Genomic DNA, 27,019 nt, shown 5'->3' on the forward strand with positions numbered 1-27,019 from the left:
TGATGTGATGGAGAAAGTTGCTTTTTTAGCATTTGTAGGACTCACTTTGCAATTCGGTCACCATATATTTATACAAACTTAGTTACTTTTATTTAGTAACTTTTTAAAGACAATGAAAGATAAAATTTGCAAAGAATGAGCATTCAAAGTTGTGGAAAAAAGGAAGGTCTTTTTCTCTAGAAAGAAATTGATTACGCATATTCTTTACAACTTTTGCAACATAGGTTTACATATGCATAAATATAATAGACAGGAAAATGTGTGTCTACATTAGCCCACATTTGTTTTGTTAGTGAGGCAGTAGATGTGTCTATACACTTATATACATGTGCACTCATTGAGCGACATAGGTGTGTGCATGCATATGTTGTTGTTTTTACACAAGGATCACCATTTACCAAGGCCCGGGGGCCACTCGAGGATAAGGGTTAATGGGTATACACTAGTCAATGTGATTATAGCATAGTTTTAGTAAGTGTTATGCTTAGAAGTCTATGAAAGCCTCTTGTTCGTCAAGGCCCTATGCACTCACGTGCATCAGATAAGGATGAAAATACTGGAACAAAAGGAGTTTGGTCAACAGCATAGATATTGCTGAAAGTCGTTCAGCTCCCAAAGTGGACCTGGCTGGATTGTGGTGCAGACACATTTGTTCTCTGTTGAAGAAGAACAGGAAAATAAACAGAAATTTACTGTGTGCAAGTTTTTATACTATTTTCAGCACTGAATATTCTTGCTTCTGATTGGCTGAAAGAAATTTCTGGTTGGAGATTTTATCCAGAGTTGATACATAAATACAACATTCACTGCTACTGCTGCTTTGAACAAGTGTACTTTGAAATTTGCTCATGTGTTTTTTGTTTCTTAGAGGAATTAGTTGAATTTAGAAAAGTCTTTTAAATTAATGTCTGATTGGTTACCAACTTTACTCCGCCTCTCTCTTTCACTGTATTTGCCCAACTGAACAAACAGATTGTTCTGAGGCAAATTCTCCAAGTGTCAGATTTATTTTTATTGGAAACTTTTACTTAAAAGGAATCATTTCTAATTACTACCCAATCATAATAAGTATCTTATTTCCTGTTTTCATATGATTAATTGAGCAATGAAAAACCTTTGTTTTACCTAAAAAATAGTAGTAGCAGTAACGATTACAGATAATCACGACATCAGTAGTAAAAGTTTGCAATTTACGATTTTGAATCTGTATTTGGTTTATAAGCTCTCTATTGATTGGTACATGCATTCAACTTCCTTTCTGGCCTGCCCAATCACATTTTGTTTTCATGGGGAAGCAAATAAATACCATCACAAAGCAAGAGAGTTACCTATCTTTACTATTATGTAAAAGTCACTCTGTGGGAGTTCCTTCCTCATAGGTTCCGAAACGGCTGAGCCTATCTTTTACACATTTTACACAAAGGTAATTTATATATCTGGCAGTGTTCTTAAATGTTTTGTACAGAAATTCATCTAATAAATATCGAAGAAATCCGATCTTAAAAATAGTCTTTCTTCGCTTCGAAAAATATTAGTAGGGATAACTAAATCTGTTGCTTTGTGATAGTATTTATTTGCTTCCCCATGAAAACAAAATGTTTTTAATGTGGGGGAACTAGCTCCCCAAAATGGGCACTCTTGAAGTATGAAAAAAATAAAATGGCCTTAGTATAGAAGGGTTTCCTCCCTCCATTGACTAACGGCAAATCAACTTGAGTGTAGTATCAGAACAGATACTACACTCGTATCCTGGTCTGTGCTAGGTTAACACTTTTTACATGACTTTATTGCAGAAGTAGAATTTTATGTTGAAGTAAGATGGACAAATAAAATAAATAATGAAAATTATATCAAAAGTATTTTAATGAACTCAACTTCAGTTTAGCTGGACTAAAATAGAATGAAAAAAAAATAGAATATTCTTAAATAACAACACAATGTATTTTCAAATTTCGATATAAAATTGGATATCCTTAGCTACTAATTTTTTTCAAACATTTTAGAATCGATAATGTTTAAAGATCGCGATTAGAGAAGAACACGAGAAATAAATTCTGTATAGCTTACAAATGGTTTTATGTTAGTTTTTTGTTGTATACTACTAAATAAGGAATCATTTTCATTTAAAATCCATTCAGTATTATGTATGTAAAATTGGGAAAAGCACACATAAAATGTGTCAATATTATGTGAATAAGCTAAATCAAAACAAAATGGCCACCAAGCTTGTCTTAATTTTATCTAAAAACGAAACTGAATTTTTACTCGAAATCCTTTCTCATTTAATAATACTTAATATTCAACAAAAATAACAATATAAATCTATTTTAATGCATATACATATTTTTTTCTTGCAATCTTCTCTAACTGCAACCTTTAAAAATTCTATTAAAATCTGATCTGGACAAACATATTTCTGGACGAGGTCATGTCTGTATAAACGCTGCAATAGCAACTAAAATTGAATGCCACTCACATCGAAAATATCCGCATTCTCACAAGTGAACAAAATTGGATCTGGAATAAAAAAATATCTAGAAGATATAATATCAGGACTGCCAAATATTGGGATGACATATTATCCCAACTGTAACAGTATTAGTATTATTTCAAATATGCAGTGCTACATCTGGCCAACCTCATATTTGAATGACTTCATATCCAGATTGCCGTATAGGATTAATTCATATCCCAACTGCAATATATACAGGTTATGAAACATTTGTATATGAAGTCATCCGAATAACTTCATATTCGGACTACAATATGTAAGCATGATCTTATAGTAGGTACATGCACTGGCGGAAACTGATAGGGGTACATAATTTTGAATGTCAGATTATCATAATTTTTTGTAGGCTTCCGATAACTTTTTTATTGTATTTGAAAGATTAAAGCCTAAAGTTAATCTCTAAAAGAAAAAAAAAAAATTACACGTGAATAAGTTATAATGAAAAATGTTTTCACAGTGGTAGCAGAAACTGAAAAATTCAACTAAATTTGGAAAGTAAACAAATCTATTGGAAAAATCCCTTGAAAGAGAAATATTAGGATTCTTTTTTATTTATTTATTTAAGTTTCTGTCGGTCTTTCTACTGTCATACTTTTTTTTTTCTTTATTAAATTTATTTTATTCGTATTTTTAATATTTTTTACAATTTTATGTTATCCAAGAGGAGGATAATCATCTATATATATATAAAAGCGAAAATGTGTGTATGTATGTTTGTATGTATGTTTGTGTGTTCGCTAAAAACTTTCGACAGACACGACGAAAATTCACAAACTCGGTATCATATTGAAGCTCCATCCTTCGCTCGAAAAATTAGCCAAAAACGTTCATTTTTTCACCCCGAAATCGACAATTTTCGACAAGGAGGGGGGGTCAACAAAAACGGCCCTCTACGCATGCGTCAGATGACGTCATGACCTGATTTACTTTAAATAGTTGAAAAACTGACTAAATTTCATGTACATCACGTTAGGTCAGTTGGTTAATGCGTTGGTTCGTTATCTAAATGTTTTGGGTTCGAATCGTGGTGAAATGTCTTTTTTTTTTCGATTTTTTAAATTTAAATATTGAACCAGTGTTATTTAAACCATTTTTCACGTAACGTTCATTTTTCTGTTTTTTTTTTTTTACTTTGCTTATCCACCCCCAACCACACTCTCAAAAACACCCGGGTACCCACCGATTTTTTAAATTTTAATATCGAAACAGGCTTATTTAAGCCATTTTTCACGTGTTCATTTTTCTGTTTTCATCGTTCATTTGCCTTACGTCAGTTTTTTTGTGTTTTTTTCGATGTTTTGATTACCCCCCATGCTTAAGTTTTAACGTTGTTTTCTATTTTTACTTCGCTTTTTTTACAACCATTATATATATATATATATATATATATATATATATCATTTTATCCTGAGACAATGACAAGAAACAATTCCTTGTAGTTATAAATAACAGCATTTGCAGAACTTAACAAAAAAAAAAACTAACCACATTTTGCTTTGGTTTACCATTTCTAATAAAAAGAATTGTGATATTTATTAAATCCATGTGTTTATAACAGCGTTATTAAGAAAAAGTGAAAAAAATTTATGTAAAAATGCCTATGAGGATAGATTACTTTGCAAAGGATAATGAAATTGGCTAATGGGGGGGGGGCAAATTATGAATAATATTTTTTTAAATCTCAGTAGTAAATGAACACTTCATGTTTCAGACATTTTTAATGGTGATTGTTTTTTGACCATTAACCATTATTTCACAGGGTCTTGACATGAATCACTTATAAATTCTACAATAAATATTACTGTTGGAGACAAATTATTTCAAAAGCAATACAGTTAGGAAATTAGTCAAAACAATTTATTTTACTTTGCCTACTTATTTGTGACGTATTTCAATTTTTTTTTTTTTAAATATTAATATTTACTAGACGATGTAAGCACGTTTTTACTGTAAATATTGGTAGTGAGTAAAATAATAAGGTCAAATAGAAGAAGTAAGGTAATGGATTTAAAGGGACTAAAATAAATGTCATATCAAGAAACCCACTTTTGTCTTAGTCATTTTCTTTTCAGTGTGCTCCGCTATTTTATTTTCTAAAATACCAAAACGTCTGATCCCTTATTAACACATTACTAAATAAATTGTAAGACAAACTAATAAAACATCAACTTTCAACCAAAATTTGACTTTATTCATCAGTATAGTAACTTTCTAGGGTAACAAACTGATTCCAATTTTTCTCTTAAACAATTCAATGTCCTTTTTATAGAACGATTTGGGTTAGACCTCAAAATATACCTCAGTTTTCAACATCATTCTTCATTAGAGCAACATTCATTTCCCTAAAGTATTCTTTAGGGATCTGCAAACATCAAGTAGTCACTAGAGGCCAGATCTGAAAAATATAATTCCTACTAACAATAAATGTATATAATTTCTAAGGATTAGTGTTTTTAGGGTGTTTAAATTTGTTTAAAATGTTCAACCATTTATTACAAAATTCAAGTACATTATTTTTCCATGCATCAAATGCACAACAAAATCATCACAGCTTTCTTTTTTTATGGTTTTAATTTAATAAAAAATATCACGTCCTAAATTATGAGATGAAAAAATGAACAAATCTTTTCGTAAATAAGAGTTGTCTTCCTTTGCAAAGTGACAAACTTTAAAACAGTGCCTATTTTTTTTTTTTTTTTTTTTCCACGAGATGGAAAACAAAAGAATAGATTGAAGATGAACGGATCTTAATGGAAATATAGATTTAATTAAAAAACTGCCATAAATAATAGGCCATAAAAGGTGACAATACTGCAGTGAAGAATGCAGAGGCAAAGTTAACGGAATGATTACTGAGCAATGGACGTCCACAGACGGGCTTTACTGAAGGACCTGGAGATTCAACAATCATATGACGCTCGACATCATAACCTGGAAAAAAAAAAATTATATCAAAGATTACAAATTAAACCGTTATAAAAGAAGTGCAAAATTAAATTTTCCTTGAATATTTTGAATATTTGAATTTATGGGTTTTAATTGTCATAAACGACTGAAAAGTAGAACAGAATGAACGAAAGGAGAGCTTTATAATTCAATAAGGCAAGAAGAGTTACTTCCCTTTAAACAAATATTGTTATATATACAATCAATACATTCTTTAATTTTGTAAGGCTAGCCTGGATGCCCGGCATTGCCCGGGTGTTTGGAGGTGTGTGTTGAGCAAAAAAAAAAAAAAACAAAGAAGATGTGGTAGCAGGCAGGCTTAAATGTGTATTGGTAAGGAGGAAAAGAACATAAAAAAAAGTGCTGTGTTTGTCGTTGCATCCATCGTCAAACCGGAAGTGGCAAAGGTTTAAATTAAGGCTAGTCAATCGAAAAAAAGGGATGACTTTCGAAAATATTGTCGGAAAAAGCGACCCCTCCTTGTAGAAAAGTGCCCAGTTAAGGATGAAGAAATTAATGTTTTTGGCCAATTTTTCAATATTTGTCGTCCGAAGAGTCAAGCTTCAAAACAATACCAATCTTGTGTAAATCCGTTGCCTCTGTCAAAAGTTTTAGGCAGACATACATACATGCATACATTTAACCAGACAGGTGAGATTTATATAATAAATGTTCGCTTAAGTTCCAATCTCTGGTTTAACATGACATCCAATGAAGGTTATCCCATTGCATAACAAGAAGGAAAAAAAAAGAAAACCCGAAAGAATACTACGATAAACAAATTTTTTTTTTTTTTTTTAAATAAATGGAAAGGTAAATAGGGAAAGATAGATATAATAAGTTTTATGTTCACCAATAACAATGTCTGCCAAATTAGTTCCTCTGGCGGTTCACAAAGAACTCCATTAACAATATTGTAAGGGATAGTAGGGTTAAGAATATAGGTGTAGTCAGGGCTTACTGCGTGTCAAAGAACTTAAATAAAACATGTCAACACTTAATATTTCTAAAAGAGGGTGTATGTAAATTACCTCCCTTGCGCCATTAACTTAAATGTTCATTCGAGAAAATTTCAATCCTTTTGGTTCTGTAATCCAAGAAAATAATCCAAATCTTCTGTGGTGAAATGCATTTCTATAGAAGATTTCTTGGTTTGTTTTGACGTGAATTCTAACGCCTCACTGGAGTTAGTATTCTTTTTTTACAAGACCAATTCTAGGCCTTAAAATAGTTCTTTGTTCCTCGGTGAAGAGGTCATTGTAATTTCGTTTACAACTGATTTTTTAAACAGTCTTTTCTGACTAATTCTGTGTCGTCTTCCTTGACGAATCTCGATTGAAAAAAAATAAATCAAACCACTGGTTTCTCCTGTTTAAACTTGCGATTTTTAACGTCTTTTCTCTTGACGTGGGATAGCAAGCCAACTTCTTTTTCTAGTGTTCAAAACTTCCAACAAAATGGCGCACACATCTCCTTTTATCAATCGAAAGGCACGCATTCAACATGTGATATAACAAGCAGTAGCAGCACATGATACACCAAGAAAGGGGGGGAATAAAACAGGGGAGGGAGAGAGAAGGAAAGACAGAAGGTGGAAAATAAAATTTCTACAGGTTCTCCTTGAAAGACATTTACAGCAAGAGTCACAAGCGAAAAGAACAAACATCAAGCAGAGTTTCCATAGAGTTTCTTTCCAAAAAAATAGTCATTTTGTTTTATTAATGAGTCAGTATTTCTTAAGGCTAACAAATTACATTATGCTTGAATATTTTACTGATGACCTTTATTGGATGACTTGAAAGTAGGAAAGGATCGTAATCCAATAATGAAATCAAACGTCTTTTCTACAACATAGCAAGAAACAATAAAAAATCCAACTGCAATGTTCTGTAGCAGCTGACACCTGCTACATCACAGGCGGAGACTACTTCTCACGACTTTGAGATTTGAAATCCATTTATCCCAAGCTTGTCCAATCACAAGCAAGCTCTCTATCACATGACAGAGTATATAAAAGACGAAATCTGTAACCATTAATTCTCTTTCTAGCTGTTCTTCCCAACTGCAAACATCGCCGGGGACTTTGGCTCCCAACAGAACGTGAGTACTACGAGCTAGCACGGGCTCTCTTCCAACTACCATTTATTTCCATGTGTTGTACCCACACGAACATTATTCTTCTACAGGACTACCCAAACGAACATTCTTCGTCATGCTAAAGAACACACAACTCACACTCACGCACGACAACACGTCAACACACTGAAGACTTTGCCCTTTCTTTGTCTTTTAACCGGTTTCCTTCATACTTACGGTCACTACTTATAAACATGTGTAAACGGATTTATTCTATCTTTACACAAGAACACTTCAACCTACTCACCCATTTCTCTCTTGTATGCATCTACACTCTACTAACGAAGATAACAAATAAAGTTTGTTTATTGATTTTTTTTTTTTTTTTACATAGGCGTAACCACTTATCAAAGCCCAGAGACCACTCAAGGATAAGGGTTAAGAGAGTACAGTAGTCAATTGGACAATATAGTAATCATTAGTAATGGAAATTCGGTAAATTTGTTAACTTAAGTGGAACGGCTCATCAAGAACTTTATGTTAGACTTGAAGACAACCATATTGTAGCCAGCTGGAAATCAGGAAAACGGAAGACAATTCCATAGGTGTGCACTTTCAAGAAAGAAGCTTTGTTCATGGAATCTACGTTTAGGTTTAGGCACAGATAAAGAGTGGGGGGAATTATTGATAGTGTTTTCAGCTAGACGAGTGTTTCTTGTGAAAGTTTGGCGAGGGGGGGACCATAGATTGAAGCTCAGTCGAGCACTTGCCATGAAAATAACGATAAAGCAGAGACAAACTCGCAACATCTCTTCTGTGAGATAGAAGTTGCAGGGAAGAGAAAAGGATATCTCCTACAAGGCTACGAAGTCTATTTTGAACTCTATCAAGGCAGGATAAGTCCTTTCTAGCAGTTCCTGCCCAGATGTGGCAACAGTACTCCATCCTTGGATGTACCTGGCTCTTATATAGATAGAGAATTGCATCAGCAGTGAGATATCTACTGGATTGATAGAAGGCTCCCACCATTTTTCCAGCGGCCTTGACAACATATTTGATGTACGTGTTCCATTTAAGATCAGGAGTAATGGTCAAGCCCAGAAGCTTGTCAAAACTTGAGGCCTCCTGAAGACGAGAGCCATTCATTTCAATTGATGCCAGATGGGGATCAGAACATTGATGATTTAAAGATAGAAGCTTGGTTTTAGATGCATTAAAAGTAACCAGCCACTCCTTTCCCCATTGTACCACGTGCTCAAAATCAGAGGAGAGAGAATCGGAGAGAACTTGGTCGTTTACCGTCTTAGATGTGCTACCATAGATGGTAATATATTCTATTTCGTCGTTCTCTCATCTCAATAGTTCTCTCTCGGTCATCAAAAATTTCAATTGCGTCTTCTTTGATTCATCTTTCTTAAAAATAGTTTTTCTCCTTATATACAAAAGAATACCTATAAAAAATCTAATTATAAACACTAGTCCTTCTTTTCCAGGTAATTTTATAGTTTCTAATCCAAAATGGTGGATGACTGTGACGTCAATTTGTAACGTAGTTGTTACATGTCAACACTTGTGTTAACTTTCAGGATCCATGTGTTGTATACAAACAGTTGCAAGAAAAGAAAGACAAGAAAAGAACTTGACTCACTTTTTTCAAGATTAAATAACAGACTATTTACAGGTACTTCCAACATAACACTTGGTATTCTGTCTTTTGACAGCCATGTTTAGGACACGTCTTTTCCTGACGCTCTCAGCTTACGCATGTAACACATCTAGCTCTATCCTTCTCTAACATCAAAGGTCCACGTCTTTCTTTTTTAGAATCTTTTTCTTTCCTTCTTCCTTGCATGCAGCCCTGTCATTTGCAAATATTTGCATACGTTGGCTGCTGCTACTGTCATATGCACGTCCTTGCTCTGTATCAAATTAATCATCTGCTATTTTAAATTTAATTTTGTTATATTTCAGATCCACTTATAAAAAGCATCGATTTTATTTTCACATTAAAATTGGAAAAATATTTTTCTAACAGTAAATTAGACTAGTAAATCATCTTTTCTGCTGTAGATTATGTAGTCAGACTTTGGGGGCACCGTGTAGATTATGCAGCCAGACTTTGGGGGCACCGTGTAGATTATGCAGCCAGACTTTGGGGGCACCGTGTAGATTATGCAGCCAGACTTTGGGGGCACCGTGTAGATTATGCAGCCAGACTTTGGGGGCACCGTGTAGATTATGCAGCCAGACTTTTGGGGCACCGTGTAGATTATGCAGCCAGACTTTGGGGGCACCGTGTAGATTATGCAGCCAGACTTTGGGGGCACCGTGTAGATTATGCAGCCAGACTTTGGGGGCACCGTGTAGATTATGCAGCCAGACTTTGGGGGCACCGTGTAGATTATGCAGCCAGACTTTGGGGGCACCGTGTAGATTATGCAGCCAGACTTTGGGGGCACCGTGTAGATTATGCAGCCAGACTTTGGGGGCACCGTGTAGATTATGCAGCCAGACTTTGGGGGCACCGTGTAGATTATGCAGCCAGACTTTGGGGGCACCGTGTAGATTATGCAGCCAGACTTTGGGGGCACCGTGTAGATTATGCAGCCAGACTTTGGGGGCACCGTGTAGATTATGCAGCTAGACTTTGGGGGCACCGTGTAGATTATGCAGCCAGACTTTGGGGGCACCGTGTAGATTATGCAGCCAGACTTTGGGGGCACCGTGTAGATTATGCAGCCAGACTTTGGGGGGCACCGTGTAGATTATGCAGCCAGACTTTGGGGGGCACCGTGTAGATTATGCAGCCAGACTTTGGGGGCACCGTGTAGATTATGCAGCCAGACTTTGGGGGCACCGTGTAGATTATGCAGCCAGACTTTGGGGGGCACCGTGTAGATTATGCAGCCAGATTTTGGGGGCACCGTGTAGATTATGCAGCCAGACTTTGGGGGCACCGTGTAGATTATGCAGCCAGACTTTGGGGGCACCGTGTAGATTATGCAGCCAGACTTTGGGGGCACCGTGTAGATTATGCAGCCAGACTTTGAGGGCACCGTGTAGATTATGCAGCCAGACTTTGGGGGCACCGTGTAGATTATGCAGCCAGACTTTGGGGGGCACCGTGTAGATTATGCAGCCAGACTTTGGGGGGCACCGTGTAGATTATGCAGCCAGACTTTGGGGGGCACCGTGTAGATTATGCAGCCAGACTTTGGGGGGCACCGTGTAGATTATGCAGCCAGACTTTGGGGGGCACCGTGTAGATTATGCAGCTAGACTTTGGGGGGCACCATGTAGATTATGCAGCCAGACTTTGGGGGCACCGTGTAGATTATGCAGCCAGACTTTAGGGGCACCGTGTAGATTATGCAGTCAGACTTTGTGGGCACCGTGTAGATTATGCAGCCAGACTTTGGGGGCACCGTGTAGATTATGCAGCCAGACTTTGGGGGCACCGTGTAGATTATGCAGCCAGACTTTAGGGGCACCGTGTAGATTATGCAGCCAGACTTTGGGGGCACCGTGTAGATTATGCAGCCAGACTTTGGGGGCACCGTGTAGATTATGCAGCCAGACTTTGGGGGCACCGTGTAGATTATGCAGCCAGACTTTGGGGGCACCGTGTAGATTATGCAGCCAGACTTTGGGGGCACCGTGTAGATTATGCAGCCAGACTTTTGGGGCACCGTGTAGATTATGCAGCCAGACTTTGGGGGCACCGTGTAGATTATGCAGCCAGACTTTGGGGGCACCGTGTAGATTATGCAGCCAGACTTTGGGGGCACCGTGTAGATTATGCAGCCAGACTTTGGGGGCACCGTGTAGATTATGCAGCCAGACTTTGGGGGCACCGTGTAGATTATGCAGCCAGACTTTGGGGGCACCGTGTAGATTATGCAGCCAGACTTTGGGGGCACCGTGTAGATTATGCAGCCAGACTTTGGGGGCACCGTGTAGATTATGCAGCCAGACTTTGGGGGCACCGTGTAGATTATGCAGCCAGACTTTGGGGGCACCGTGTAGATTATGCAGCCAGACTTTGGGGGCACCGTGTAGATTATGCAGCTAGACTTTGGGGGCACCGTGTAGATTATGCAGCCAGACTTTGGGGGCACCGTGTAGATTATGCAGCCAGACTTTGGGGGCACCGTGTAGATTATGCAGCCAGACTTTGGGGGGCACCGTGTAGATTATGCAGCCAGACTTTGGGGGGCACCGTGTAGATTATGCAGCCAGACTTTGGGGGCACCGTGTAGATTATGCAGCCAGACTTTGGGGGCACCGTGTAGATTATGCAGCCAGACTTTGGGGGGCACCGTGTAGATTATGCAGCCAGATTTTGGGGGCACCGTGTAGATTATGCAGCCAGACTTTGGGGGCACCGTGTAGATTATGCAGCCAGACTTTGGGGGCACCGTGTAGATTATGCAGCCAGACTTTGGGGGCACCGTGTAGATTATGCAGCCAGACTTTGAGGGCACCGTGTAGATTATGCAGCCAGACTTTGGGGGCACCGTGTAGATTATGCAGCCAGACTTTGGGGGGCACCGTGTAGATTATGCAGCCAGACTTTGGGGGGCACCGTGTAGATTATGCAGCCAGACTTTGGGGGGCACCGTGTAGATTATGCAGCCAGACTTTGGGGGGCACCGTGTAGATTATGCAGCCAGACTTTGGGGGGCACCGTGTAGATTATGCAGCTAGACTTTGGGGGGCACCATGTAGATTATGCAGCCAGACTTTGGGGGCACCGTGTAGATTATGCAGCCAGACTTTAGGGGCACCGTGTAGATTATGCAGTCAGACTTTGTGGGCACCGTGTAGATTATGCAGCCAGACTTTGTGGGCACCCTGTATATTTAAAATCACAGGAATGAAGGAAAGAGACTTCTATAATTCAATAAGGCAGGAAGAGTTATATTCCCTTGAACAAATATGGCTATATAGAATCAATATTCAATCTTATGTGATGTCCGATTGAGTTCTAATTCTTTATTTTCTTTGTAAGACATTCACAGCAAGAACTCTTTTTACCACAACTGAATAGAACTTTACTTCTTTCATGTGCAAAACATCAAGCAGAATTTCCATAAACAAAATTTCTTTCCAAGAACTTCCATTTTGTTTTATTTTTATTAATGAATAAATAATTATCAAGACTAGAAAACAATCAGGGATAAAAGTTTATGAGATGAATAGATTCATAGTTAAATAATGATGAATGAAAATCTTCACTTACAAACTAACTCAACACAACAGCTGACCTAGAAAACAGCAATTCTTTTCTCTTTGTCAGAAGCATCACTCATGAAATGTGAGATTAAAGGGCAAAATAGAAGAAAGTGAGTTACAAGTTTGCCGAAAGTAAATACAAGGTCTGCATTCTACTCTTTATAATACATAACCACAGAAAAACTTCATGTTGTAGTGCCCTCTGTTGGTGTGCTTTGTGCCTTTCTCAGGGTCCTCTTCAAGATGTTCATGAACCTCTCTGCTTGACTATTTGACCCTGGATGGTATTGTGGGGTCATGATGGGTTTCACCTGATACGTATTGCAGAATTATAAATAACTACACAATCAACCATGCTGAAGTGTGCAAAGAGTTTGTGTAGGAACCCTATCATGCAACTTGTGATAGGTCTTTTTATATTCAAGGACTTCCGGCCATTTAGTGTGGCTGTCAACAATAATGAGATAGTACTGGTCATTCAAAGGATTTGTGAAGTCGACGTGAATCATTTTTTGGTTTAAACGTGTTTGCTGGTGCTTTTGCTGCAAGTGCACATCAAACATGTCTGCTATATCCTTGTCCATGTTTGGCCAATAGATGTAAAAAAGTAAAAAAACCTCCAGCACATAAGGATCTTTATTATAGATTTTATTCTTTGTGGTCTGGAAAAAGTCATCTTTCAAAACCTGACTTTATGTCTGCAAGTGTAGCAGGGAGCTCTCTTATAGTATCCGACATCATATTCTTTATTTCGCAGTTAGTCCTTAATGTTGCGATGATTGAATCCTTGAATTCGTCGGTGTTCTTTAGAACAAATCGGGATAACCTGTCGACATGACAGCTATTTCTAGAAGACTGAAATTTGTCAGCAAACGGAAATGTGGGATAGTTATCACTAGGGCTAGGACAACAGCATATTCTTTTCATTGTTTTGACTCTCAAGTGTCTATCAGTTAATATCTTATATGCTTTTATATAGAGTGATATGCTTTTCGGTTGATTAACTGTTTCTGTGTCGGATATATACTCGAGAGTCAAAACAATGAAAAGAATATTCTGTTGTTATAGTCCTAGTTATCATTTAGTTCATAAGAATCAATCTTGAAATACTCCAATAAGTTGAAAGGACTTGCATTTTTTTGTTTTTGAAGATCACGTTCAGTAATTTCAAGGAGTAGTAATTTTTATGCACAAGGTTCCTGGTTAGGTGTTGATTTGAGAGCAACTAAGTTTTTCTAGATTTGAAGTTTTTGTTTTTCTATTTGATGTATAAATCCACTGAAATTTTGCATCAAATTTTTTTTAGTCCATTGATGTGAATCAACTGGGCTATGTGTGTTGTCTTGAATCTTTGATGGTCATCAGTGTATGAATCAACTGAGATTACTTTTTATATCATTCACCAGTTGATTTGGACCCAAAAGGACAACTCAGAACATGGTAAAAGTTTAAAGATATACTGAAAAAGAAAGAATATACAGAGAAAAGTGGTGATGCAAACTAGGCTTATTTATCAGTCGGATATCAATTGGCTTACCTGAAAACTGGACAGTTGCTCCGAGGAAAGAGTCAATGAGTGATCCGATAAAGCCACAGGAAATCCCTTGCAAGACAATCGGCCATTGTGGGGGGCTTTTATATAAGAGTCTATGGTTTATTGTCAGCAATAATGTTAAATAGTATGTGACACCTACAACAAAACCACCAAGGGCACTTGCAACAAGGCCAGCTACAGAAACTCCACCATTCGTTCCTGGAGGAAAAAAAAAAAAAAACAATTATTACACAAGTACACAAATGCTTTCTCTATTAAATTTTTTTTTTTTTTCAAATATCATGGAATGGGATGATTATTCGAAGAAAAATATTAATTTTTAGCTTTTTTTTTTTTTTTCTTTCTTTCTGACAAATTGAAAGAATACTTTACTCAAAGTCAGCAGCAAACAGTGTTTGATCAGATTTAGTTCCTGATATTAAAAGCTTCCTATTTTGGGTCGCTTACTCTTCCGGTTTGGCAAGTTTTGTACTAATTTTTATTTAATATATCTAAATAGTTAACAACCCACCCTTAATGTAAAGAATAGCTTTTTAAATAATGTTCTACAGTTTACAGACCATTCTAAAATAATATTACTTAGAATGTCATTCTTAACATGGGGAGGGGGATTTGTTAACTATTCTGTACTTTCACCTAACAATTTAATAAATAAATTGACAAATTTGGGAAACTGAGAACTTATTGTAGATGAAGTTTTACCACATTTTTCATGCAATAAATAAATTTTTTAATCATGAAATCCATACGTGATGCACGAACACAAACCCCTCATTCAATTGTTGAACAGTGCGCAGATCTGTGCTTTGAAGACCAGCCATAAGAGTAAGAAATATTTCCTATACAGATGTTTTTTGGAATGCGACTTGAAAGTACAATTTGGCAGGAAGTAAATCTGATCGAGCATTGTTTGCTTTTGACTGTTAAATACTTTTCTGGGTTGCTCATCTTGTATATAAGAAAAGAAGTACAGTTTTTCCCCTCTGGACAAAATACCGTAGATTTTCAATAATAGATGTCTAAACCTCCAACACCAGTCTTATGTAACTTTCCTACATCATTTTATACACATTTATTCATTAAAGTTAAATCTTATATCACATCTGAGGAGAATCATCACTATTGCCCAGATCTACAGAGGAAGTAGTTTGTATTTTCCCCTTCTCCTGATAGGTCGACCCGATGTCCCAGTAAAGACCAGGTAACCATATAGCTAACATAACTATTTGGATCTGGCACCCTTATTAATTGGATTGAACATACAACTACAAGTCACTATTCAAAATATGATTTCTCCTCAGTAAATTTTTGCCGATTCTCATTGGCTATGATCACGAAATTCTATTATTCCGATTTAGACAAGAATATAAAAAAATGAACACTAGAACCCCGATTCAAGATGGACACTCAAACGTCACATTTACAGAAAGAGAGATAGACAGATTATATATATATATATATATATATATATATATATATATATATATAGAGAGAGAGAGAGAGAGAGAGAGAGAGAGAGATAGATAGTTAGAGAGAGAGCGAGATAGAGGGAGAGAGTCAGACATCCAACAGCGCAAGAATTATATCTGTTTTGTTTATAATCAACCACACTACTGAACCTAGTGATACACAGACAAATACACAGATAGATAGATAGATAGATAGATAGATAGAGAGACAGAGCAAGGTCACAAACAAACAAACGAGAGAGAAACTTAGATCTGTTTTGTTTTCATTCGAACAGTGTAGAACTGGAACCTCCTTCACTCGTCCCAATGCACTGAGTAACCAACTGTCTTGTAACGTCACCTGTTTAGCATCTGAACAGTCAAAGCTCTCCCCTCACCCTTCCAAGCGACCTGCTTTATATTACAATCATCCACGTGAATCTCGCGAGATTACACGAAATTGTTTCTGTTAAATATCACAGACGCCATCTTGCTTTTTCTTTTTCCTGTCCAACGTGCATGACAAGGAGACACGTAGGTCATGTGTATGTCCGTTTCTATTTTCCCCCACAAACAGACTAAACACCTTTTCGAAAAAGATTACATGCTTTTTATTTACTTTAGACAAAACATTTTTGTTGCTTTAAAACAATGCGTATAAAAGTTTACATATTTCATAATTTAAAATGGGGAAATAGTATGCTGACAAAAAATTATTTAGTTTTTTTTTTTAAATACAACCCTTGCCTCATAATTACACACAGCTAACCTAACAAGGGGTATCCATCGTCTTATCTTGGCACGGTTTCCAGTCGTCCTAGACCTCTCCTTACCACCGGACTCAATCAGTGCCGATTAAGAAGAAGTGTGGTATAAGATTGTCCAACCCTTGCCATATAATTACACACACACAGCTACCCTAACAAGGGGTATCCATTCATTGTTTTTTGAGACTGAATGTAGAGTTCCATTTCTACTCTCCATGCAATGCATGTCCTCAACCTTTATTGGCAAGGTTGCACTTCAATACATCATTACACTGCGTACACACGTGTCTTGGTTATTAAAATGTTATGTTAAATGTTGTGCAAGAATTAACTAACCTTTTTCAACTTTCTTGAAGGTTGTGATAAGCCTTGGTTGGCTACAGCAGAGGACAGGACCCAGTTCCGATGCAAATGTATCACCACACGAACATGCCAAAGCACCCAGAACAGACATCGAAAGCCAAGACGCATTATAGTTGTTCATAAAATTCACAGGAACTTCTTTTAATCCAACATCAAATGCATAAATCATGCCAATTTGAGCCGCTATACCACCATTGCAGATCACCTGAATCCATGTTCTTTGTCCACCTGAAATCAAAAAAAAAATACAAAAAAAACATTAATTTATAGCATGGAGTAGTGTTTCTCTTTAATTCAGGGATGTGTGAGTATGTACATTGATCTATATATATATATATATATATGATGGACCCTCCCGTCAATTTCGACATGAACTCTGCCACAACAACTAAGTTGTTTGGAAATACACAGATGATTTGTTTATAGTGGTGATGGCTTTGTGCGAACCAACCATACTTTTTGGCACAACTACTAATCTTCGTTGGTGCAATGGCTGCCACAAGATAGAGCAGACAGTATGTGAAGCCATGAAGCGATCCCTTCATAGGGGATCCCTTTTTCACATAAGAATCAATCCTCGTTATTAATTTATAGCATGGAGTAGTTTCTTTTTAACTCAGGGATGTGTAAGTATGTACATTTATCTATATATATATATATATATATATGATGGACCCTCCCATCAATTTTGACATATGAGCTCCGCCACAACAACTAAGTTGTTTGGTAATCCACACAATTTCTTTATGGTGACGGCTATGTGCGAACCAACCATACTTTTTGGTACAACTGCTAATCTTCGTTGGTGCAACAGCTGCCACAAGACAATAGACCTCAGATTTTTCATTTGAGTTTTTCCTTCTCTCTTCCAGGAACCGGTGCATCAACATGACTATGCCATATATATATATTTTTTTTTTACCGTTTTTAAAAGTACAAATTCAAAACCAGTAGCGCCAACTGTAAAATCATGAAAATTTAAATAAATAGAAAAAAAATGAAAAAAAAATGTGGCAAATGACAAAAGACCAATCGCTCCCTGGGACGGTCACGTCACAAGTAGATCTCAGATTTTACATTTGAGTTTTTCTTTCTCTCTTCCAGGAACGGTTGTGTCAACATAATTATATGATATATATATATATATATTTTATTACTGTTTTTAGTCTGCTTAGTTACACATGTTTCCACTACCGGAGTCAAATTAACAATCCGATAGTTTCGTTGGACCTTACAGATTTAAAAGTTTATTATGAGGAAGAAGAAATAAAAAAGTACAAATTCAAAATCAATAGCGCCAACTGTAAAATCATGAAAAGTAAAAAAAAATAGAAAAAAAAAATGTGGTAAATGACAAAAGAGGATTCAATCACAAAACCAGAGGCCGAGAAGAAGAGAAAGAAGGGGAGAGAAAGAGGATGAAAGGAGAAGCGGGAGAGGGGTAAGTTACTAATGGAGAAGGAAAGACTGAAAGAAAGAAACAAGCAACAAATAGATGGGCGGAGCTGGATATGATCCGGTAACTAATATGAAGGTCACAATATGGGTTATAAAGGATATAAAAAATAATTAAATTAAAAATAATGATAGATAAATAAATAAGCAATAAACAAATAAAACTAACAATAAAAAAAAAACTTCTTTTTATTTTCTTTTACTTGTCATGATTTTACAGTTGGTGCTACTGATTTTGAATTCATACTTTTTTTTATTTCTTCCTTCTCATAATAAACTTGTAAATCTGTAAGGTCTGACAAAATTATCGGATTGTTAATTCGACTCCAGTAGTGGAAACGTGTAACTAAGCAGATTAAAAACGGTAATAAAAAAAAAATATTTATATTGCTCTACGTTAGTATTGAGCACTTTTTTCAGGTTTTTTTACCACTTACCATTTATTCATATAATATAAATTATATATATTAAAGAGAACTATTTTAAAATAGGTAACATAATATTACTTCAAACTATAGGCATTTAAATGAGTTTACATCCTGCATCTTTCTGGACAAATCTTTATTTACATAGATTTGAATATATATATATATATATATATATATATATATATATATATATATACACACACATATATATATATATATACATATGTCATCATTAATAAAAAAGGATACATCTGAAACATAATTATTATTGCTGTAGGAGATTTATCAACAACCTTATATGTATAAATGATAATGAGGAGTCAAAAAAAGATTTATCAACAACCTTATATGTATAAATGATAATGAGGAGTAAAAAAAAAATAAAATAAACATCTGATATATCCAAAGGAGCTAGAATTAAATTATTTAAGTTATTTCCATGGCAAGTGCTCATCTGAGCTCCATTCTCTGCCCCCCCCCCCCGCCAATTTTTCACGAAAAACACCCGACTAGCTGAAACCACTATCAATAATTTTCCCCACTCCTTATCCGTGCCTAAATCAAAACGTAGATTCCATGAACAAAGCTTCTTTCTCAGAACTGCATGGCTGTGGAACTCTCTGCCGCTTGCCTGTTCCCCCCCCCCCGAATTCAACTTGGATGTCTTCAAGTCCAACACAAACAAATTCCTGATGAACCGCCCCCTTAAGTAATGACACCTATCGAATCTCCAATACTAACTATTACTACGATACTATCCCACTAATTAGTGTACACACAATAACCCTTATCCCCGAGTGGCTCCTGGGTCTTGATAAGCGGTGACCCCCGCCCCATGTAAACAAAAAAGAACAGAAATACAAGCTATATTTATTGAGAATAGAATTTTTATCTATAAAATGTTTGAGAAAAGAAACTCCTTCCGCAATTGCTGAATCTGTGCACATTGAGGAACACAAGAGGAAACATTATTTGAAATGATGGCGGCCTGAACAGAGCTGCAAGAGAGAAATAGACCAAATACCAAGGTCTCATGTACGATATGAAAAGAAACTGGAATCTTAGGGAGATATCAATCATACCAGTTATCATATAAGCTACAGGGCTTATGAAGAAGAACCTGAAGTCCTACCTAACTAATGTTCCTGGTGAACCAAGTGCAAAAGAGATCCAGACAATTGCACTTAAGGGAACAGCCATGATACTAAAAAGAGCTCTCGGTTGGTTTCAATAAAAAAGCGGAGCAATGTTGGCAGCTGGTTTGGCTGCCCCATACCCAGCATTACAATCTTCAAAGGAAGAAAAATGAAAAAAAAAAAAAAAAGGAAAGACAGAGTAGTCAACAACTGTGCTACTGAATCATCCGAGAAGTGCCTTACATGTTAGCAATAAGATATAAGAGTTGTGGGTCTGAAGAGGCTGGCAGTATTCAATTTATATTGCCTCTACTGAATTCTAAGGGTCTGCTGGCACCTAGTACAATTAAAGTCCCTGTTCACATTCAAAATGAAATATTATGCATGGAGCCAATCAGACACTAAGAAATCATTTAAAAAAGAAACTATATTTTTCATTCATCTCACTTTTTTATTTTTAAAGACCTTAATAATTTTTTGTTACCGTGATAAACTGAAATATTAAAAAAAAAAACAATTACTTAAGCTTTCTTTTTTGTTTTAATGTTAAAGATGTCAAAAAATTTTTATTAATGTGACATCTAAAAAAAAATGAATTGTCAGAGCTTTTATGTCTACTTTAATGTTATATACCTTAACGTTTTTGTTATCCACATTTTTGTTATTTTGTATGTTTGTATACAAATCAAAGTCGTCACAGTTTCGTTCAATAAAAATTCCAATTCCTCTGCAACTATTCTTGCATTTTCGACAATTTTTTTAAAATAAAAAATACAATTCCTCTAAGTTGCTTAAGCGACCTAAGTCAAGTATCATGCGGCACTTGTGCCTTGAATAGAAATATTCATTTCAAACGCGCCCCTATTATATCAAAGAACGTAATGTTTATTTTATATGTCACGCCTTTTGGCAAAAAAACTTCTCAAATGCTCTTGTGGTGTTAGGCTGTGTAAGGTGTAAGCTTTAGTCAAAATCGCCTCTTCCTTTTTCATCGGATTTTTTTGATTATTGATACTTATTGAAGACATTCTGATACAAAACCTGTTTAAGAACACGGCCAAGCACATACAGTACCTTCATGTGAAATGTTATAAAAATAAACCCAGCCATTTTAGAGTCCATAGGGAACGAACTCACACACAGAAAGTTACTTTTACATAATAGAGCTCTGATTAGAGATATAATCTCTTGAATTGTAAGTCATATTATAACATACATAATCCACACTCCTTGGAACTCACCAAACACTTTTGAATTAAACAGATAAAGTCACTGACCTTCTTTGAAATCGTCCTCAAGAAGCCGTTTCTTGTGGCTGCGGAACTTTGTTGCTGATGAAGCAGTGAAGAAGAACGCAATCAAGGATGTTGAAAAACAGTAATTGCTAATTGTCAGCATGAAGCCAACAACAACAGCTGAAAAAGAATAAGAGCGAAAGAGGCAGGTTATTTAGTGCATTGGTATCCTTTTTTAACAATTGGACTATCAAAGACTATGATATCATTCGATACTAATAATAATTTTATCATTGCTAATTGGGTAACAAGTCTATCTAGAAAATAATACTTTTACCTACAGGGTGGAATGATAAATTTGTCGCCCTAAAGAAAACAACACTACAGATTTATTTTTAAATTTTTATTGAAAAAAAAAATCAATTTAGTTAACTTGATTATGTAGTAGAGCTGATATCTATTCAATATAACTGCCTTTAGCCTTAATCACCACCTTGGTACGGGTCTGAAATTGGGAGCATGCTTTTCCACAAGTGCCATTGGGAGATTGGCGAATACTTGGCAGATGGTGGCGATCAGGCTGGTGATGTTCTTACGTGTGACCAAACAAAGTAGCGGGTTCACGTCTAAGGGTTGTTAGAGAAGGGCACCAAGTCATAGCACCCCTAAAGTCAAGCCTGGGTCCCTTTGAACTTGTGGGCTAGCGCAGAGTCTTCCTTCCACACCTAGAGTCTGCCAGCGGCCACCTGATTACACCAAGGAATCATCACACTCTTCAGCACATCCAGATACACTTTGACTTTCAATCCGACTTTAAAGATGTGAGGTGGCATGATGTGGCCTTCACTTGAAACCACACCAAAGACCATAACCGTGGCCTGAAACCTCACTGAGCTGTGCCCTCAAATGCTGAACTGTCTGGATTTGCACTTTGAGGATGTTGGCAATGGTCCTGTTGTCATAACTTGGATTAGTAGAAAGCATGAATGATACAGTGGCACATCTCTGATCTCACTTGTTGAACATTGTGTCACATTTAGCCAGGATAGAAGGTTCCTATAACTGGATTTGTACATAACTGGCCAACTAGTAGATGGTCTGCAACAAAAAAAAGGAAACTGGTCTTTATCAAACGGAAATGGAATTATGTCGTCTTTTCTAGCGGTACAATTCTATTGTTCCACCTTCTATTAACAAGGGAAGTAACTCATTACCCTTAAGTTATCTTCCTTGCACAGCAGTTTTAAAAGCAGAGTTATCTGACTTTTAGACATGGACCAAATAATGAATAAACATTCACTCAGTGACAGACAATTACATATATCCTCATTTCAAAATATCTTTTCAGCCGTATTCATAATAAATACTTATTGTTGATCTACACAGAATCGTTTTCATTCAAATTATTTCTACACATTCAGGTCTTACCACTCACAAAATTCCACTTTATTTCAGTCAACAAATAAATTTGAGGTTCTGAATTTTTGAGATGAGGATTGATTATTCTGATTATTTGGACTACTGTTCTCATCTTGAGTGTTATTTTCATGGAACCTATAACCTTGTTCAGATGTATCTTGTCGAACTTGGGAATCTTTCCGTCAAACTTGGGAATCTTTCCGTCAAACTTGGGAATCTTTCCGTCAAACTTGGGAATCTTTCCGTCAAACTTGGGAATCTTTCCGTCAAACTTCGGAATCTTTCCGTCAAACTTCGGAATCTTTCCGTCAAACTTCGGAATCTTTCCGTCAAACTTCGGAATCTTTCCGTCAAACTTCGGAATCTGCATGAAATTTTATTTGTAGTGTTGCCCACACTGAGAATTGAAACTTTAATTTCTAGAAGAGTGTAACTTACAACTGGATTGTACCAAGTGCTTTATTTATTATGCCATAGCTCCATACAGATTTCCGAGTTCAACAAGATAAATCTGAAGAAGATCGGAGATTACATTGACCAAAACACTGAAAATAACACTCAAGATGAGAGCAGTAGTCTGAAGAATCTAAATAATAAAAATTGAGCTTTTATTAAAAGCAGACATTTTGGAACTTTTGAATAAAAAAATAAAAATAAACACACACACAAGGAAAAATAGTCTGATATTTATGAAAATGAGGAGATACTGAAATAAACATCAGTACCCGGATGTAAGAATTATTTCCCTTTCAGTGAAAACTTTGAAACATATTCTAAAAATAGATTAAAACAAAGGACTTAATTTCATGCATTATTGACAGATGGGGAATACGATACACATATCACTTCCGGTCAATGCATTTTTGGACATTAAGAGTTAAGTACTTCAGATTTGGAGACAAACCTGCAAAAAGGCCAGAATAATCCAAAGACTTCTTCCGGTAACCCATGCCTGCAAAAATTAATGGCAAGAAAATTGCGATTCCATACCTCATAGGAGATCCAGTATTTTCTGAAAAAAAAAATAAAGAGAAATAAGTGTTCTTTAATAGTAATGAGCAGGGATATCTGGTATTGTCAGGGAATAAAAGAGGACACTTGTTCACTCATGTTATGATCCCTGCAATCCCATATTACAATTCTGTATTTATTTTACTGTAATTTTCAAGTCATTAAATAAAAACTAAAACATTGTTAATGGATGGTTGCCTGACATCTTTTGAAATCTGCAACTCTCATTGGCCAGGTCTCCTTCTCTACAGCTGCGAAATCTGGCCAATGAGAGCTGTGGATTTAAAAAAAATTGGTAATGTTTGACCTATATTGTCCTCACTCAATTCTTCAAGTCCAATGACACTATTTTGTCTCCAATACCTAAATCTGAACACGATGCAGGATAATCCCATTTAGCCAAGCTCTTTTAAAAAGGAGACTTTGTTGGTTTGGCTATGCTGCACACTAAAATACAGGAGAGTTCATCCACAAAGCAATAACTCCAGAACCACTCCAAGATTAACAAAGATACCTCGGAGGCCAACTGAAAAGATAGTTAGACATCATCAAAGCTGACATCGAATCTACCACCAGTCCAGTGTTCAACACTGGTCCTGGTACTGGCTGTCCGTAACTATCTTGAAGACTGCAGACCATCGTGGATGGTCTTCAAATGCTGTATGTTCTATGGGAGGAGATAACACATCTTGGGTGAATATTGCTTCAAGCAAAGTCTGGCGTTAACACAAATCCCACATTATTATCACACACGCACTAGGTGGTTCCCTTCCTGAGGCACAGATTCGAATCCTGTATGAATTTCATTTTTAACTTTGTGGTTTTCTTTGTTTAATTTTACATATAACTAATGCTTGCATGGGTAATATCATAAAATAAATATTTAAATTAATCCACAGGGCTGAAGATAAGCAAAGAAGCCCATAAAATGAAAAGGGTGTAAAAATAAGCACCAAATTATATATATTTTTTTTAATATTGAAGGCAGATAGTTTTCTTTATTTTTAAATGGTTATAATTGATTGGTTAATTTCAGCCACATGAAATAAATCCTTGATTGTGATTGGTCAAAAATAGCAATAGCAATCAGAGGCAGACATAAAAAAAATGCAGCTGCTCTAATAGTTGTTTTTTGTTTTGTTTTTTTGGACATTAAATCATTCTTCTATATTTTACCACTCCGCTCCCAGACAATGCTGAAACACTGTCAAAAATAACTACAAAAAAAGAGAATTAAAAAAATAAATATTTAGCTTTTAAAATGTGGAATCACTTTCCTATATAAATCTAATCTAAAATGTGCACCCACTTCCGAGCCATAATATGTAAACCTGAAAAAATTGTTTTTCTCCAATAAGAATTTTAAGAAAATCAAAATTTGTGCTAGATGGAGGTATGTATGTGTTTGTTTAATGTATGTGTAAGTTTATATCTTTATTTTACTTCTTTTGGGGGGAGTAGAGGAATCATTTTTCTTACAATAAAATGAAGTGTATAAACCATAGTTAATGTTACCCACCCAAATGTTTTTTTGATGTGTGAACAGGGAAGGCAGAGGGTTAAGTTTTGAGGTGCCTTTTAGGAAAATGTGAGCCGTTCTGGGGAATGCAAAGAATAGGTGACACAAAGTTCACAGCGATCAATGGCAGATAAAAAATTATTTTGTTTTCCTAAAAAAAAAAAAAAAAAAAAAAAAAAAAAACAGAATATAAAAGAAACTAATAAATATTTCATATAAAGTAATATTTTTTATGATACTAAAACACATTCAAAACAATGAAACATTAACATTTTATTTATTTTTTTAATACAAAAAATAAATATAATGCAAATTTTTTAACAGACACTGTTTGCTGCTAACTTTGTGTTGCTTATTTCTCTGTATCACTGCAGTTCCAACTTTCTGGAAAAAGTCAACTCAAGTTCTGATGCCTGTGCACAATACAAACGAAACTAAAGATTGATCATCAATTTCTTTACATCAATTTACACTCTATTTAAGCCACATAAATTACCAGATTCCTTTTCTTATTCTTCTTTCTCAGAAGTGATACTCTAATAGTTTCTTTTTCATTCTTTTATATTTCACCCAGGCAATGTCAGGACACAGATCCTGCTAGTAGTACAATTTTTTTTTTTTTTTATTCATACAAAAATTTTGGCTAAATATGTGCATACGTTTCAACTTTAGCTTATGTTAAGCTCCTTTAAACTAGGTTGTTAAGATAACAACCAAAAGGAGAAGGATTCTAACATAATACTTGAAAAATCTAAAAAGTGATCACATAATTGGAATTATTTAAAAAAAATTAATGCTTGATTTTCATTATCTCAGTCTCTCTTTCGTTTTTTATTATTGCATATCCGTCCAACACATGCACGCATGTAAAAGATATATTAACCCACTATGATGATTATCATTTTATAGTTTGGAAATTTTGAAGGTCACAGATTTGATCTTCAACAAGAGACCTGTCATGACAAGCCATTTCGTCAAAGTGTGTGTGGGCTGGTGTTAACATTGATCATTAGAGAATAAAGTCGCCTTAATTACTCATAAAATGAACCTCACCTTCTTCTCCATAATTTTCACACCCAACAACACAAACAAGCATATACGTTTTCACATTATATAACTACAACAGCTTAGATTTGAAGGGTTATTGAGAAATATTTTCAATTCATAGCAAATAAAACTGAGGTGGACATAAGTATTTAGACACTTCTGCCTGTACCAACACACATACCTATGCATACATCCAATTCAAGAGGTATTATTATTAGAAAGTGAGATTCATGTCAACTTTCATTTTTTTGTGAGAGTTTCAATAATTCTAAAAACATTCTAGTTATACTCTAGTGTCATTTTTCTTTGCCGTTTATCAAAATTTCTTATTTATTAAATAATTTTTTTTTTTTCTATCGCTAAATATAATTATCTCTAGCTTTTTATTTAAGCCCTAGCAGTTCAGCCCGGCTTTGCTCGGGCTCTATGTACTGGTGATAACTTTATGTGCATATGTATATATCAAAAAGTTGACTCATGTCCAGGTAACCTACATCTAAAATTTTAAGTGTTTAGACCCAAAATTGCCAGAAGAGTTTGGTAGAGTCTGCAAAGGTCAACTCTGTAAACTTTGACCTCTTGGCAGCCAATTTTTCACCCAAAAACTGATTAAAAAGCTTGCTTAATGTCTGAATACTCTTTATGTCAAATTTCAAATGTTTAGACCCAAAATTGATTGAATAGTTTGCTAGAGACCGCAAAGGTCAAATCTTTCGAATTTTGACCCCTTGGCAGCTGAATTTTGGGCCAAAAACCGACTAAAACTTGCCCTATGTCTGAATACACTTTATGTAAAATTTCAAATGTTTAGACCAAAAATTGGCTGACTAATTTGGTAGAGACCGCAGAGGTCAAATTTTTAAAAAC

The 27,019-nt window shown here is 35.8% G+C and overlaps 1 protein-coding gene across 1 annotated transcript in view; it reads right to left on the reverse strand.

Moving 5' to 3' along the window:
• Positions 1–4,979: 4,979 nt before the first annotated feature.
• Positions 4,980–27,019, reverse strand: part of LOC145291452 (transmembrane protein 19-like) — a 39,165-nt gene continuing 17,125 nt past the window's right edge. The window contains exons 3-7 of the mRNA XM_080137311.1: positions 23,480–23,587; positions 21,199–21,336; positions 16,876–17,130; positions 14,307–14,522; positions 4,980–5,443 (exon numbers count right to left, since the gene is read on the reverse strand). Of these exons, the coding sequence (XP_079993437.1) occupies positions 5,277–5,443; positions 14,307–14,522; positions 16,876–17,130; positions 21,199–21,336; positions 23,480–23,587 (884 nt within the window). The 3' untranslated portion in view covers positions 4,980–5,276. The remainder of the gene's footprint in view (positions 5,444–14,306; positions 14,523–16,875; positions 17,131–21,198; positions 21,337–23,479; positions 23,588–27,019) is intronic.

This window comes from Euprymna scolopes, chromosome 12 (genome assembly GCF_053919585.1).
Source record: "Euprymna scolopes isolate OS-2025 chromosome 12, ASM5391958v1, whole genome shotgun sequence".
Taxonomy (NCBI): Eukaryota; Metazoa; Mollusca; class Cephalopoda; order Sepiida; family Sepiolidae; genus Euprymna; species Euprymna scolopes.